The sequence below is a fragment of the Macrobrachium nipponense genome, chromosome 36, assembly GCF_015104395.2.
Source record: "Macrobrachium nipponense isolate FS-2020 chromosome 36, ASM1510439v2, whole genome shotgun sequence".
Taxonomy (NCBI): Eukaryota; Metazoa; Arthropoda; class Malacostraca; order Decapoda; family Palaemonidae; genus Macrobrachium; species Macrobrachium nipponense.
Genome location: NC_087220.1, coordinates 51,162,793 through 51,180,828, shown reverse-complemented (window position 1 = coordinate 51,180,828; position 18,036 = coordinate 51,162,793). Strand labels below are relative to the sequence as shown.

At 35.8% G+C, this 18,036-nt stretch overlaps 1 protein-coding gene across 2 annotated transcripts; it reads right to left on the bottom strand.

Annotated features, from left to right (window-relative positions):
• Window positions 1–352: 352 nt before the first annotated feature.
• LOC135203643 (TAF5-like RNA polymerase II p300/CBP-associated factor-associated factor 65 kDa subunit 5L) lies at window positions 353–17,879 on the bottom strand. 2 transcript variants are annotated; one of them, XM_064233487.1, is made up of 8 exons: window positions 17,741–17,879; window positions 10,780–10,919; window positions 7,309–7,456; window positions 6,942–7,051; window positions 6,027–6,117; window positions 4,857–5,857; window positions 4,289–4,522; window positions 353–3,251 (listed from the first exon to the last, which is right to left on the bottom strand). In XM_064233487.1, exons 1-8 carry the CDS (start codon window positions 17,807–17,809, stop codon window positions 3,086–3,088), a joined length of 1,959 nt encoding a protein of 652 aa, XP_064089557.1. In that variant the 5' UTR covers window positions 17,810–17,879; the 3' UTR covers window positions 353–3,085. The 2 variants fall into 2 exon arrangements, with proteins under 2 accessions (XP_064089557.1, XP_064089558.1); XM_064233488.1 differs by lacking the exon at window positions 17,741–17,879 and adding an exon at window positions 17,435–17,659.
• Between the last annotated feature and the right edge of the window lie 157 nt (window positions 17,880–18,036).

Sequence of the window (18,036 nt, the reverse complement as noted above, 5' to 3'; positions counted from 1 at the left end):
CCTACCTGTAGCGTGTGCCGCAAAATTTGAATTTCTGTCAGGAACGACGGAGTCTAAAGCTAAGTATATATCTGACAGGAAAGTTCATGTACAAAAAGTAAGGTTTTCTTAGGATTTTTGATGATGTTCTGGCTTACAACGATTTTCGGGTTACAACGGGTCTCAAGAACGGAACCGCCGTCGTAACCCGGCGACTGCCTTTATATGATCTTTCCAACCGATAACACTTTAAAATCAAAACAGGGCATCTGATAACATACATATGCAGGCTAAAAATTTGAGTCTTTTAAATTATAAAGATTTTACTCACACATCTATCACCAATAAAAGAGGGACAAATGAAATGTGTCAATTAAGAAAATTCATGTATTGAACCATAAAAATTTGTACACCACAGGCTTAGACAATAACCTACAGCTTACAAGTATACAAAGAATTTTATTCAGGTGAACTGGTATGACAGTGCACTTGACACAACTTACAAAATCCAATAAGCCTACGAGGGAAGTTCAATCGGCTAACCATCATAAGAATATGTAAGAAATGACCATTTCTTTAGGATCGTCATTTGCACAAAGAAAAATCCGACTCTATTTCCTTTAAAAGGTACTCAATCAAAAGTTACTGACAGATGATTGAAATTTGTAAAATTAATGAAAAAAAAACCTTGTTAGCTGTGACCTAAAGTGATCAACACTGACAACTTAAGATTGAGAATTTCACAATCACATTGTAAAAATTTTGAAAAATTTGACCTTACAATTATCTGACAGAAACCAGTTTGGAACATGGAACGAGAGAACAGTGGAACAATCTGGCAATTCAAGGGCTGGAATGTTGACAGAAGGTTAGGATACAGTTATTCAAATAACTGGGTAACAAACTAGGGAATCTCAAATAAATTATAAACTTTGATATTGCAGTGATTTTGCCGTATATAATGTTTCATTCTATTGCACCTTCAACATTTAAAACTAAGCTCAAATTTCCCATTAAAGCAGCAAACGTTTAATGTATTTGAAATAGCTGAGGCAACTACAATATTTCTATGGCGTTTCTTCGGTAGTTACTTATGCAAGAATGTGACTAATGCTTTCAAAAAAGGCATGGTGCATGATATAAAAAAATCAATAAAACCAGATGATACAAATAAAACATTAAATCACTTTTAAAAAATCTGCACTTTCTTATTAAAAAAAAACTATGTTGTTCTTTTTTAAAATACCTATGTATGTATAAGAAGACACTACCCTTCTTAAAAAATTTGAAATCAACTTTGAATTACGTCTTCATGATTTGGAGTTTATCTACATGGCAGTGATGTCCTGAAAGTTTGATATATGAAGGCAGATTTGTACTATCATGCACAGAGTAATGTATTTGTAAATTTCCCACCAAATATGCTGTTTCAGAGCCTTACAAGCTGACCTCACAGCAAAATAGTTGAGATGACAATGGTGCCCTTACAATTCCACTGACCTCACCAGTCTACAATTCTGTTCCGAGGAGCAGCCGAGAAAGTTACTGCAACTTTTACGTGTAACAAGTATTCAAGGTTCTAAAAGGGTAAGGCAAAAATGAGATTCAATTACCCTGAACATAATTTGTTAACATGCATAAGTCTTGCAACTGTTATTAAATAAGTTAAATATAGGGAAGACCTTGGCATGTGGAAATCCAAAACTAAGGTTACATTAACTTACTGAGCATCTTGAATGAATAAAACCTAAAATAATTGTTACTGGAATATAGCTCCTTATTAAGAAATGGATTTGAATCACCAGACCATTGTCCAAATCACTAAAGGGTAGTTTCTTGAGGTGGGACAGGGAGGAGGAGCAGAGATATTATGAAACAGTCAATAGTTCAATGTAAAGTGTTGCGATATGAAAAGTGACTAAAACACAAAGAATACTTTTCAGCTAAAGTAACGATATTGCACAATGTTTAGATCATGATATTCTCATTGGCACTTCCTTCCCACAATGATGGGATGAATACTGTATTACTTTTATATCAACTGTGAATTATGTTAAAATAACTGTCAGATATATAGTGCATTCATTATTTTTTAAAGATCAAAAGTGCTATATAGAACATACTTGGAACTTATTAATCATTTACACTTACGTGACATTTCAAGTACTGAAGGTTCACCTGACTACAATTTCTTTTGGATACAATTTAAAGGAAAAATAAAAATAAAAAATACTTCTAGGACATTAATGTTTGAAAACTTACGGAGAATAGCCTAATATATTACAATTAAGTAGATGTACAATAATACATGAGGGGAAAGATGATCATTTTAGAAAATTATGAGACATCAGTGATTAGATTTGTAAAAAAATTTTTTAGTGAAAAACAGATTTCTAATCACCTTACCATTACTGTATGCATGCTACATTCGCTACAATTGCACAATAGATGTACCACATTTTTTTTTTTAACATTTCTATCCTTGAAAAAGCAGCTTCCTGTCATATCCTCACTTTCCCCTTTTGAAACTTGAGTCCTTACGATCAATTTTATTGCATATAAGGATCCTGAGAGAGTATCAGAATAGGGTGGAAGTTTTGTGCTCATAATAAAATAAATAACAAAATAAATATTGAGAAAACAATGGCCAAGATAATTGTAAAGGAAAAAATAATGAATTTCACTATTTACAACCTTTAAACCAAATTCAAAGCATAAGTTCAGAAATATTTCCATGACTGAACTACTTATGATTTCATCATTTGTACTAGTTTACTACTAAATCACTGGCAAGGACCTCACTAAAGGAAACATTATGCCAAAGTTCATACATGAAATTATGATCGCCTACAGACTTTAAATGGATGCGCAGATGACCTATGGCAAAGCAAATAAACTGAATCCTAAGTTTGGTGGATGAAAAAGCACCAGGTTCATGCAAAATGTTACATTGCATACTCAACATGAAAAAATCAATTTCCCAAAACACACTGTTACTCCAAATGAAAAACCTCAGATTCCAGAGAGCTCAATGACTTAAAATGCTGGATGAAGAGATGTCTGATGAAAATATGTTGTAATGACACTGAAAAGAGCTTTTCAATTCCTATCTCTCAACATCCTGTGCTACGACAGCTGTGAGGTAGTTGTGACAGGTGAAAGAAGTGTGAAGTAGAGATCCACCCAATACGTAACTTGTACTACTGCCATTTGAATTGCCACAGCACTGAAACTGGCCCACCTCACACAAGTCCCATGAAGATCCTCCATCACTGGAAATATGAAAATATACCAATTTTACATTCTTTTTCTATTTGGTGTTCCTTGAGAATTAAGCTTATGACCATTATCCTTCAATCAAGCCTTACAAAAGGTACTTTGACATTCAAGTCAATTAGACTGGAGACTTGCAACATAAAACTTGCATAAGAAAGTACACTTCAAGCACAGTAATTTAAGCTGATGTATATCTAAACAGTCAGTTAGTTATAATATGGATACTTAATCTTGGGTGTTTTTTCATTTAGCTTCCACAGGCATGCTTTTCAAAAACTGAATGAAAGCAGACAAGCTTTTGACCTAGCATAGCCTATTTCTCAAAATCACTAGAAGCAAAGAATGACTATATCCAGGACTGTGAGACATGGAAAGCCATTTACTTCTTCAAAAAATCATAAGACTACTGCAGATCTCAGTCAACTATGTAACTCCGTGGCACAAAGTCCAAATGTAATTTCTTGAAGACATATCGATGACAGGGCAGCTACATTTTGTACAGAAATATAGGAAGAACTTTCAGTCCCTTCATTCTCTAAGGAAAGAAGCTATTCTAATTAACTTCACAAAAACTTTAGAAGAAAGCAGGAGTTCATTCAACATGAATTATATTTCAAACCATATAATCCTACCACTGTGCTACTTGTTTAAAAATTTTGCCATTTATACCATTATTCATTATACTTCTAACAGATGTGAGATTAGATCCATGTACTGAATTCTTCTGCCAGGCTGTATAGACAGCTGAGCAAAGGGATTTCATTACTATAAACCATGCTAAACTCGCAAGAAATTTAGTATGATAAAAATACTCCAAGGACATAGTCTTGGAGGAACTGCTCCATCCTTTAGGTTTAGTCATTTTCAAGCAATTCATATTGAATGCACATCAAAAATCATAAAATCTTTGCTATTACTAATGTCAGACATTATCAACATCATCACTGGTTACAATTATTGCACTGTAATAATGTTCAGCAAAACGAAACCATAATAAAATTGTGTACATTACAGAAAATTAGTATACACTTACCTAGCTATTCCTTGCTTAAGTTGACTTGTGCGTACACATCCATCACTTGAAGCAGACATTAACAGAGATGAGTCTGTTGACCAGCTGAGATCAACAACTGAGTCCATGTGAGGCGTCGATACCCCATTGATCCCTGTAGTTGCTTGTGTTCCACTAAAGAGTTCTGTTATAACCCGACCTGCAGCCAGGTCCCAAACAGCAACTGTTCCATCTTCACCACCAGATGCAAGATACCTGAGAGTATTCATATGTGAATTAACACACTATTTACTAAAAAATTTCAAATTAAGTCATTTTGAAGAGCAATAACGATGCTTTTAATAGTCATTTTCAAAATATAGTTGGCTTTCAAACTGGTCTGATATTATACTTCATGTTGTAAATGATTTAATTTATCACTTTTACATTTTACTATGTAAAGGTACATTTTAATTTTGTTTCTATTTCTGTCCCACATAGTTCAGAATGGAAAATACATTCCTAAAGATGACAGGAAATAGAGTTGAAGCTTAGATGTTTGGTTCACAACAATGTTCAATTAATTCTTTACTGACCATAAATTACTTACTTTCCATTTGGGGAAAAGGCTAAGGAATTAATAGCAGTCTTGTGATGAGGCAAAATCCTTGCAACATCCCCATCTGTCACTTGCCAAAGCCTAATGCTACGATCACACGATCCAGATGCCAAGTAGGAGCCATTAGGGTGGAAGGCTACACTATCCACAGAGCGAGTATGGCCACTGAGGGTACGCAGAGGATACGTTGCATCTGTATACCATATTCTCACAGTGGTATCATAGGACCCAGTTGCCATATACATTGTGAGTGGGGCAACTGCCAAGCACCAAACTGGGTACTGATGTCCTCTATATAATGCCACTGCCTGACCACTCTCCAAGTCCCACAAACGCATAGTACAATCTTCACTGACAGATAATAAATGACTCGACTCATGAGTAAAAGCCATATCGTAAACAGGTCCACTATGGCCTCTCAACGCAAATAATTCACCTCCACGATTTCTCCTTCTGCCTCCGTTCCGTAAATCTGCTGCCATTTCATCCTCATCCCTCTCCTCTTCTTCCATTCCCTCTTCGTCGTCTTCAGTCCGCGAGTCATCGCAAGCCAAAAGTGTGTGAGATATCCCACCTCTAGGCCCCATCCCTGTCTTTGACCTGCCCAAACTTACATTATGATCTGAGGGAGTCAGTTTCCACAGCTTTATCACACTGTCTTCGAATCCACATGATAGCAGCCTACCCTGCTTGTTCACAGTTGCACAACTAAGACCATTGTACGCATTATACACAGTGTACACACACAAAGAAGGTGGCGTTGGTAGGGCTGTTCTGATGGCAGACATCACCTCTTTCACTTTCCTCAGTTCCTCTACACTACAGTCCATTCCATCAGCTGTGGATGCTGCCTCAGACGAAAGGGATTCAGGAGTGTGTCCATTGACTAAATGACCAGAACCCAAGGAACTGGCATCAGGAGTCCTGAAAACAGCACCGGTACTCCCAGCACCAGATTCATCAACCTCAACTTCAATGTAAGTGTTGAAAATCTGTAAAGGCATCAAATTTTAAGAGCTCCAACTGGTGAAGATATACAGAATATTGATATTCTAATGTCAACAGTACACAAGCAGTCCTATACTATTGTTAAATAATAATAATAATCACAAGATGTTTATTACATAAAATCCATATATCTTCTCAACACTGTAAACTTACTTGAAGTAAAGTAGGATTTTCACTAGCTTTGAGGTATCTTAAGAAGTAGTTGAGGGTCAGCTCACTTAGACGAACCAAATACTTTCCACTCCTGAAATAAAATTGTTGCTCTCTCTAGGATAACACAGCTTTGACAAAAGATATCACAGTAACTAGCAAAAAACATATTGAGAACTTATATGGTGATATCAGTTACCTAGAATTAGCTGATAATAATAACAATACTACTGTAATAGCAGTACTAACACTGTTTGAAGAACAACTAAAAGGTGAGAGGCAAATGAGTAAGGTACACTTCTTATAAAGAGTGTTGGTACCAGATTTACTATTGCTTTAGGAAAGAAACTGGAGTTCCCAAAAGGCTTGAGACACAAAGTGTTCCATGTATGCTATTGCATCTCAATATTCAACTTCGTATGGTCTTTTGTCCTCAAAAATCATACAATAATACAACATTACCATTATCATATGTAATATTGTAAGTTAAGGCAAGTTAACCAATTTTATTATCTTGTATTTTCCCAACCTTAATCTGCAGGATAAACTCACAAAATATTGAAAACCGGTTATTTAATACTTTTAATGACTTCCATATTAGGCTCCCAATATGCAGGGCAGCAATAAACCACCACATGCTGTTTGAAGTACTGTATTTATTGCTGTATGTATATCCTTGTTTTAAATACTGTACAATGTAAAGATATATTGTTCAGTAAAATGTGCATTACGTATTGTGGACATAACAACTTTTATTCTGATTACTTTCAGAGATTGACAGATCTTAATGATTTGAAAAGCCACATTCAAAATTTATAAGATTAAAAATCTGGCAGTGTAAATGCAATGGTTGCTAGAGTCAAATCTTACAGAAATTTTTGCCAAAATATAAGCAAAAAAGTCTTACACATAACATACTTAAGATTCTGAATGACATGAGAGGAGTTCAGATCTCCAGACGCATTCACACCCGAAGCGCCGATGACTTGCGACAGTGTGTGCTCATAGTCACGATTTACCAAGAAAACCTGAAAAAAATAAGCGGTATTATTTACTTGTTAACTGCAGAAAAATACTGATATCCAGTATTTTATTCTCCTTATTCCACTCTAAAATATGCTTAACATATTTTTTTAAATATACAAGAATAACACATCACTTCTATAACAAAACAAACTCAGACAGACTTCAGAGGTTTCAAAAATATTAAGTAGGTACATTCTCTTAGCATGCGTTTAAAAATATAATAACAAAAGGAATAAAATAAGGGATCATAACTACTCACCTGGTAATGTTTTTTGAAAAATTTGTTAGCTGCCTGACGGCCAGTGCCGGTAACGAGTTCCAGATACAAATGAACGAAAAGTGGAAACAGAACTTGAGACAATTCCGACCGGCAAGGCTCACTGGCCTCCATCATCCAGGACTTGAGCCTGAAACATAATACATTTCATAAAACTAAATTCATTTTCTTAATATAAACCTAAAAATTTGATGTGATCTATTTGCTGTTGCTAAGCAATCCTCAGAAATGCCATGTCAAGTTAAATAACAGACCTGCCACTCTCCAGTACGTTTACATAACCTGAATTGCAATGCATGCGAGAGGAAAGTGAGATGCTGACAACCACAGATGCCAGGATGAGATGCATTATGAGAAAATGAAGGTGAACCCCCTAAAGCCATCTCACCAACTGTGGGTGACAACACTTGAAATATCATCTTGAAAATGTGTGCCATTCGACAAGAGTAAGAAGGAACAGGATGACTTACTTAGTGCTTATCTTAAACTTATCATAAAACTAATCCTAAAACTTGATGCTGAACACTTAAACTGTACAGTGAATGGAGAAAATCACCAGAAGTCACAGCTTAAGTGTTAACTACCAGTAGCTTATATAATTAGTATTATCAAATTGGATAAAATGAGGAAAATAAACATGAAAAGCACTTTTGTTCAGGAAAACCATAAAATTATTCAACATTACACATTATATTCTGAGCTATCTTCAAACTGATAGTGAAAACTACTGCTTATATGAATAAAAAACCTTAGAATGCATTTTTGTCAATAGATGGCAGTGTGCATTTACTTAATGAATTTCCAACGTCAGGTGCTGTTCAAGCATAATTCTCTCCAAGTTCATAACTTTCAAAGCATTGAAAAAATACTACATTTGGAATTTACCTGAATATGAATTTTCTGTTTTCTTTTTACCTTCCTAACATCCAAATTAATTATGTATGTATTTATAATAATACATACTGCATGATTTAAAAATACGGTGAAAATAGTATAGTAATATACGACTCCGGAGTTAAATCAGGAATGTAAATGCGACACATTTAAAAGCTTAATATCTTGCTAAATTTTAATAATTTTTCAACAAAAATTATGCACTACAGTATATACCAACCCCTTGTGAATGAGAAACATACATATATGTTCACATACAGCTTTGTGGTGAAGTCTGGGTAGCATACATATATATTCAAGATTTGGTGCCATACAGTTTAAACAAATTTTGCAGGAAAAAGTGTTCTTAGCTCCATTTACCACTACAGGCAGTCCCCGGGTTACGACGGGTTCGGCTTATAACGTTCCGAGGTTAAGGCGCTTTTCAATTGTATTTGTCAGAAATTATTTCCAGGGTTACAACGCCTACAACACTGATCTAGCAGATGAAATATGACACCAAAAATGCAAAATAATCAATATTTGAAGGTTTTTTTGATGAAAAATGCTATAAGAATGCAGTTTACATAGTTTTCAATGCACCCAAAACATTAAATGTAGGGTTTTCTTAAGATTTTTGACAATGTTCTGGCTTACAATGATTTTCGGCTTACGACGCGTCTCAAGAATTGAACCCCCGTCGTAACCCGGGGACTGCCTGTATTGGCTAATCTTCAGATTGCTGTATAAGAAACAGAGAGAGCTGAGAGAGATTCAGTCTTGTTTGAGGCAGTAAAGGGGAATGTTGTCACAAATTCCCTTCCTAGGATGCGTCGTAAATATTCTACAATAAATATATGTATACTCAGAATTTGTTTCTGGTTTTAGTTCCAATCTGTTGTTATATTGTCTGAGCTGTAATTATAATTTGACGAAACAAAATAAAAATAGATATGAGAAAGAACACTTATAACTTGGCAAAATAAGCATATTTTTACGACTGTCTTAGGGAGAGAGAGAGAGAGAGAGAGAGAGAGAGAGAGAGAGAGAGAGAGAGAGAGAAAAAAAGGGTTTTTTTAGAATTATTTTTCTTATACCATGAACATATACATATTTTCTATCCACTTTCCACTGATGAGTTTTTTTCAGTTTTTCTTTTAGATTGGCCATCCTTAAATTTAGCCCAGTCATGGGTGTATGCATTAGCATATATTAGCGCAGACCGTGAGGGTTAAAGACCAACTTACCAACAATTAAAAAGATGAACAGGCGTTTGGAATGTAACTCGTTCGTAAGTTGGATAGTGACTTTAATGATCAATGAATGAATAGAGAGGAATGAAAGTCACCCAAAAAGCAATTCAAAGCTGGGAAAATTACACAATTAGCAATCATGCTTCCACTGAGGACCTGAGGAAATTGAATGCATATGTGCCAACACAAAGGTAGTAGGTATTCTTCTTTTTTTCAACCTGGAATAGAGTGCTGGGGGATTTCTGCAGATACGTACTCAAGTGGCTACTTAAAATTAAGGAATTTGTGGTGAAACAAAAATATTGTTATAAGGACTGGATACTAATGTAAGTCAAATACAAAAATAGCAAAAATAGCTATAGTATATACATCAAGATTTAGCTCTAAAGTAGCATTTTCTTTATAACCGACAGCCTTTATATTCATCATTCTTTTCCTCTGAACAAAAATGGCAATTCTAGATAAATCCTTTGCTTCCCACAATAACAGTTTACCCAACATCTTCAGCCAATGTTCCTGTAATTTAAAGGATTTTTCATTTATCCACATGGCATAACTGACAATTCTGTTTGCTCTTTGACATCATATCCATTATTTTGCAGGGTTTTGACTAGAACTATGCGCCCAATTGTTTATAGAAATGTAGTTCTCAAGTTATATGAGTTAGGTGAGCAACAGAGGAAAACTGGAAAACCAAGGGTTAGTGATTACTCTCAAAGATAAGATAGACAGCACTGAGTACAGGTAACTAAGTAAGTGTAGCCATCCTTCTAGTGTGTAAGCCAACCACAGGATTAAGGGTAAGGCTTTCATAACTTTTCTTTCCATTTTTATAAATATTTGGGGGTTAGGATCTGACTTAAGTTGTGCTTCAGGAGCGGATCTCTGCCTTAACTCAGGGGACTGCCTGTAGCATTCGAGACTAGTGAGTAGTCCCTCTCACAAAACTATGCACAGCTTTTGAAAACTTGATTCTGAATTTAGGGCCTGGATTTGACTTCTCCATAGCTGACTGGCATGAGCAGATCGATGGTCTGTACAGGCAGTCTCCGGTTATCAGTGGACTCGGTTAATGGCGATCTGGTTTTCTGGCACTTGTCTAGTGCCATAAAATTGGCAATTTATGGCACCATAGCATACCTAAGAGAGGCTCCATTAACCAAAACTTGGCACCGTAAACGCCATAAATTGCAGAGTTTCAGGTAATGGCGGTTTTCGCTTATCAGGACTCCGCTGTTAACCAGGGACTGCCTGTACTTTGTATGAACAAATAAGATTATATTTATACAATCATGTACATGAGGACATGGTACAAATCTAAACTTACCTGACATATTGGTGGTCTACATGAGTGTGTTGTGTGGAGGTTGTAGAAAAGGTGAAAGTGTTAGGCGTCGAAGGGGAAACTAAGCCTAAAACACCAGCCTGTTGCTCTGATGAACTCGTTGCACCTCCAGAGCCAAGTAACTGAAAGAGGAAATAAAACTGAAGGTAGGAATAACTACTAACCTGTAATCCTGTATTATTGCTATTGCAACTTCAGAAGTTCAAGTAAAGTTGCAATGCTTTATATACTACGTTAATGCTATTCTCCTTGCATTTTAATACATTTTGATCAATGTCAATTCAATTTTTTTTTATTTTCTAATAAGGAGATCTCTTCTTTCTGCATTTCCCTTTACCTCCTCTTACTTCTTTCTAATGAACACCTTACTCTTTGGAAGCTAGAATTTCAAGTCAATGGCCGCTGAGTACTTGTTCCATGTGAATGGGTTTCATCTTCTGAATAATAATAATAATAATAATAAAATAATAATAATAATAATTAAATAATAATAATAATCATATAATAATAATGTAATAATAATAATATAATAATAATAATAAGAAGTAATATAAGAATGAATATATGCAGAGACTCAAGGCGATACTCAAGTCAAAACTCAATGGAGGAAATATGATAAAAGCCATAAACACATGGCAGTGCCAGTAATCAGATACAGCGCAGAATAGTGGAATGGACGAAGGCAGAACTCCGCAGCATAGATCAGAAAACCAGGAAACATATGACAATACACAAAGCACTACACCCAAGAGCAAGTACGGACAGACTGTACATAACACGAAAGGAAGGAGGGAGAGGACTACTAAGTATAGAGGACTGCATCAACACCGAGAAACAGAGCACTGGGGTCAATATCTGAAAACCATTGAAGACGAGTGGCTAAAGAGTGCATGGGAAGAAGGACTAATAAAAGTAGAGAAGACCCAGAAATATACAGAGATGATGGAATGACAGACAGAACAGAGGACTGGCACAACAAACCAATGCACGGACAATACATGAGACAGACTAAAGAACTAGCCAGCGATGACACATGGCAATGGCTACAGAGGGGAGAGCTAAAGAAGGAAACTGAAGGAATGATAACAGCGGCACAAGATCAGGCCCTAAGAACCAGATATGTTCAAAGAACGATAGATGGAAATAACATCTCTCCCATATGTAGGAAGTGCAATACGAAAAATGAAACCATAAACCACATAGCAAGCGAATGCCCGGCACTTGCACAGAACCAGTACAAAGAGGCATGATTCAGTGGCAAAAGCCCTCCACTGGAGCCTGTGCAAGAAACATCAGCTACCTTGCCAGTAAATAAGTGGTACGAGCACCAACCTGAGGGAGTGATAGAAAACGATCAGGCAAAGATCCTCTGGGACTATGGTATCCGGACGGATAGGTGATACGTGCAAACAGACCAGACGTGACGTTGATTGACAAAGTCAAGAAGAAAGTATCACTCATTGATGTCGCAATACCATGGGACACAGAGTTGAGAGAAAGAGAGGGAAAAAATGGATAAGTATCAAGATCTGAAAATAGAAAGTAAGAAGGATATGGGATATGCCAGTGGAAATCGTACCCATAATCATAGGAGCACTAGGCACGATCCCAAGGTCCCTGAAAAGGAATCTAGAAAAACTAGAGGCTGAAGTAGCTCCGGCCTCATGCAGGAAGAGTGTGATCCTAGAAACGGCACACATAGTAAGAAAAGTGATGACTCCTAAGGAGGCAGGATGCAACCCGGAACCCCACACTATAAATACCACCCAGTCGAATTGGAGGACTGTGATAGAGCACAAAAAAAAAAAAAATAAATAAATAAATAAATAAATAAAAAATAAAAAAATAATAATAATAATAAAATATGTGAATCTTGAAATAGAACATAAAATGATTAAAAAGGTAATGGTTTTTTGTATCTAGATACAACAAAATACCGCCTGAAGTGAATATCACACAAGAATAAAGCAAATTTTAAAAAGAACTAAAGACTCTCCTATTCTGCAGGAGCTATGATACTGACGAGAAAACACTAGAAGACAATTCTAAAATATAAGAAGCAACTTATTTAGGAAACATACAAGGGCCCGCAAGAGAGGGAATCGTCCCTGTGGAGGCTGTTCATAAAACCAAACAAGGTAAAGTAAACAAATAGCTGCATTTTGTTTACATAATTTTTATTAATACACTGTACGTACTAATTAAGCACTATTACATCAAACAGCCCTTGCAATAAGAAATGCTACTCATTACTTATCATAAATAACCGAGTACTGACACTGTACTAAGGATATTAGTACATGCCTAACTGCCAATGGTTCAATGACAAATCAATAGTAATACTATTCTTCTACAGTGTCATTTCTCAGTTTCTACTGTTTTATATGACAATAAATTATGCTTGCTTCTTAGAAATCCAGCAAAAACAGGTGAATCTATAATTTTTGGAGTATTATGGTTGGGAAAAAAGAAATCATTTTGTTAGGTGATTAACTGCATCATTGAAAAGCAAACAGATATTCAAAATAAAGTGACAGAAGCCCGTTTTACCATATTTTATTCTGAGGGATGTAACTTTAACACAAGGTTGTTGAGGTAGGCTGGGCCGGCATTTTTCTACAATAAATGAAAATGAGGTCAAGCTAGAATTCTCTGTACCCTTGCATAGGAAAAAGATATATGATTTAAATTACAGGAAAAAAAAATAACACTATTTACTAGTTTACTCTGAAAAATTTTCCTCAATCAACTGCTATCCCTCATAAAAATTTGCAAGCTACCAGAGATTATTTAGATATTAAATATTTTAGTGGTGAGATCTGCAATCAACAGAGACCTATACAATGTCACCATGATTATTTCTATGGTGTATTATCATTTCACGTATAAAAGGAACTAGGTAAACAAAGTTATCGAGCACTTATATTTTTCATTCTCTTACTTTCATTTAACAAAAATTGACAAAAATTAGGCTGAATCATATAAGGTCTAGCCTATGTCAAAATAAATAAGAGATGTCCGATAATCTAATATCTGAAATATTAAATATGTTGATAAATTAAAATGTATTCAATTTCAAAAATGTATATTTAGTATACACAAAGAGAATTTATTTTTTCTTATTACTAGAATATTATAATCAGCATCATAGGCCTACAGGAAATAGGTAATATCGTGGGATGTGCTTCAAAAGCTAAATTTTCCTAGATACATGTAAAAAAAAATATCAAACTGTCAAAGCAACCTTGTATATGCTACATTGTACAATAAAATTTTATTATCACATTGGTTCATGGCAAAATATTCTGTGCATAAAATGTTCCTGGACTGAAGCTGACTCGAAGAGGGAAAAATCACTGGAAATGCTTAATTTAAAAAGGGATGAATACTAAAGTAAAGAACGAGGTAGATCTAGAGTACTTATCCGCGGCGGCCTAGACTATGGCAGTTGCTGTTTTTCTATCCAGTTATATCTACTGAACAAGAATTTCAAGTAATATTTATTCGGACGACTGTAATTAACCCCCAGGGGCCAGTACTAAACACTGTGAAATACATTGGACGCCCCAATCCCTAGTGGATGTCGTATGTGCGGTTACATTCTTTGCAGTCCGTGCGGACTGCTTCTGTAGATACCAAGAATGATTATATGAAATTAGGATGAAGGTAAAACAAACTCAAATAAGTCAGACTAGGCTAGTCTAGGAAAAGATAGGAGGTATCACTAGTCCTAGCCTAGCCAACGAGTTGGAACATAACCTAAGCCAAATTTTAGTAAGTAGCCTATGGATATCTAGTAACATATCAGCGCTAGCTTCCCAAAACTGATAGCCAAATAGCCATCCTAAACTGATCGACAACTAATCTAGGGTGCTAGTGTATATTTAAATACTACCTACTTGGACATGTCTGCGACTACCTAGGGTAAAACATCACGGACGACCAACCCTCATCACGCTGGACGGGTCTTATTCACTCGATATTTAATTGGTGAAACAAGAATACAATTGCAACTCTAAGCATACCATTCAAAAGATTGAAGTTTCATCAACATAATGTGATATATGAAAGCCCCATACGAACTAAAATAAGCATGTGACGCTCTTCGTAAAATATGTTTTCAAGGCAGTTTTGAAATCCAATATGGCGGCTACCGTGTGGATGGAAGGGTCTGGTCAGTGATGGACACCATCTTCCCCAGCCTTCCCAGCACTCATTTGAACAATGTTACCGTATATATGTAACGTTTATTGATCTTACTCAAGATTGCAGTTGTAATCAGCACAAAAAAACAACATTTTGTTGCCTATATTAGTGAAAGTATGAAACTTGTTATTCCCGGGGTCATGGTTTGAAATGAATTCATTTTTACCTTGTAATCGATAGTTTTTATCCTTACTGCCATCACAACTGAAACTCCACAGTGCTTATTTGATTGTTATTATACACATTTTGGTCTCAATTCACTCCACATTGCACTTTAAACAAGTTGCTGTTCCTGGTTCCTAAGCGCGCACACCACAAACACAGTTACGAACAGCAGACGACGACACTGCAAAGTTTTATTCCCTAAATTGTTTACTTTACCCGTTATTTAGTTCAACTTTACTTTGTTATTTAAAAATATTAATTTAATTCATGTCTATTATCCCTTTTTTGCAACCAAATTACCCCGAAAAATTAAAGATATTTCTAAAGTAGATACAATCCAACGTTTCTAACCTTGTCGTACATCTGGCTGCCGAAAACCATAGAGGAACAGACTACGGATAAGTGGATTATGTTTTTTTTTTTTTTTTTTGGCTAGCACTTTTCATTGATTTCAGTCTATATTAGTATTTTGATTTTCTTTAATAACTGTATGCCAGAAATAAATGTAACCTTTAATGTTTGCATGCTAAGAATGGCAAAATCATCGTTGCCACATTAGTGGAGCTTCACACATACGCCGATGCATTATTATAAACTGTTTCCATGAATTCTAGTTGTCATAGTAATGCAATAATGATAAAATTGCTTTAATATATATGTATATATACTTCCAATACATAGCCTAATTTCACCAATTTCCACGTTTTGTGTAAGTCTTATACCCAGTTTGGAGGGTGAACACACCAATTGGCAAGAGAGAGAGAAAGAGAGAAAGGAAGGTGAAGGAAGGAAGGAAGGACAGGGGTGGCGGTGGAGGTGGGGGGAGAGGGTAGGTGGAGCTTTTTATGTATGTTCGTATCCATTTTTGAATAATGGAGTTTTTGTCTCTTGGTACAAGGACAAGTGTTGTTATTCTTTACGATTAGTGATTCACGATACCCTTATAAACTACAGCACTGGGTGTAATGCACTATAGCAAAATCTTGTTCTGATACGAGTGCCCGTTACAGAAATATTGCCAAAAAACTTGCTTGCACTCTCTGAAACCCATAGTAGGTATGCTGCTTAGTTGTCAATAAAGTTTTTTGTAATCAAGTATTTTTTACAAGCTAGCTATTGAATAGATTTGTATTTTTCTCAATCAAAAAATATGCCCCTCAATGCTAACTTTCCTCTTTTAAAGACTTTCTGGTCATTGCAAATTCGGCCCCATGATTTCTTATGGTGCAAAAACAGACAGAGGCCCAGGGACCGAAAACAATTGCGTCACACTACGGCGATAATCCGGCAGTAAAACATCTTCATATATCCAAAAAGTAAATAATAAAGATATATATGTGCAATACGATTATAACAATTACGTACATGAATAGCTGATAACAATCTGCATGAATAACTGGTAAACTGTTCTGCAAGAAAGTTGAATGTAGCAATTCATTTACAATAGGTACGAAAGTCAAGATGTCGTGACGTCATAATACAGGACTTAAAAGAATGTTCTAATTCCGAAAAATAATTACTTAAATTTGAGTCAGAATCGAGTTACTTTTTCAATAACGAACATTTTCAAATTAATCATCATAAATATGTAAAATATTGATGTTTTACTATTTATTTAAAAAATTATCTAAGTGCACGCTTCGTCCTCTTCTTCTACCAAAAACCGTTGTTCACTTAAAAACGTCCTGGTAAGGGACCGTGTTCCGATTGTTGTGATGAAAGTGCCCCAGCGTCTGTGGGTACAAGTGGCGTGTGGATTTATCACAGGAAATGGGAAGTTTCTTGACACAAGCAACTCTAAACATCGAGATGGCGTCAATCTTCAAAAATATTGAAGCGTAAGTAAAAATTTTGAAAGCGTTTTGGTGAGATTTCCACTGCCGTGTACACCCTTTTCACTACCCTCTGTTTAAATCTTAAAATTTGGCCTTAATTTCTAACTTTGGAGAAAATACTTATACTTCGAAAGGAGAGTAGAGGTCTTTAGCTCCGTTTCTCACCAACAAGAAGTCGCGACTGATGCCCATCTCCGGTGTCAGGACGCGTTATAATGTACTTTTTCGGAGGATGGCATGCACTGATAGTCGTTGGCCTGCTGCAGGCCATGCAGTGTTTTACCCTAGTAGGTACCTATGCCTACTCTTTAGCTACCCAAGCTACCTACAAGGATATTGGTACCATCTCCCAAGAAAATATAAGAAAAATTCTCGTAGAAGATTCATTCCATTAATGTAAATCAGTTAAAAACTGCTTAGGCAAAATATACCTTGGCATTGCTAGGCCTGAACTTCATTGGGCTTGGTCGACCACCTCTAACCTGGCTAACAGCAAGCTAGCTACCGGCAGCTTCAAATTAAGCATTTCTACTAAAAGAAGATCTCGGCATTCCATTCAAGAATATTGATCTAATTTACAAGGTGTTTCGCCATTTACGATATCAAACCCCAAACACTCAATTTGCTAGGCGTAGCGGGAAAATCGTGGTTAGGTTTGGATGACACAGGAGCGAGTTCTTTCACAATTGAACCGCGGGAAGTACAGCCTAAAGCGTGGGAAATATTAGTCCCCTTACCTCCAAATTTCTTCTTTTTAAATAATCGTTGACATTGGCCATCACTTTCTCCGTTCTAACCTTTTTCATCTTGCGGATATTTCGGATGTCATTTTCGAACTTTACAGCTGACCAGCCGACATGTTTACTAAATACAAGTTTGTAAACATTACCGAATACCAGGCTATCGTTATTTTCACTTATGTCTTTCATTAATGAATAAGCTAACTGAATGAAAATTAAGTTGGATAATGTACATTATTATATAAATTCTTTGCCACTATTTTTATTAGATAAATTTTCAATTCTTTATAAAA

Bases quoted from the DNA above. Each gene is read 5' to 3' on its own strand.
- LOC135203643 (XM_064233487.1), bottom strand. From the start codon at position 17,809: ATGAAAAAGGTTAGAACGGAGAAAGTGATGGCCAATGTCAACGATTAT. The intron at 7,457-10,779 runs GTAAGTTTAGAT...ATTATGTTTCAG, and splicing joins GTAGACCACCAATATGTCAG to GCTCAAGTCCTGGATGATGG. The intron at 5,858-6,026 runs GTAAGTTTACAG...ATGCCTTTACAG, and splicing joins AAAATCCTACTTTACTTCAA to ATTTTCAACACTTACATTGA.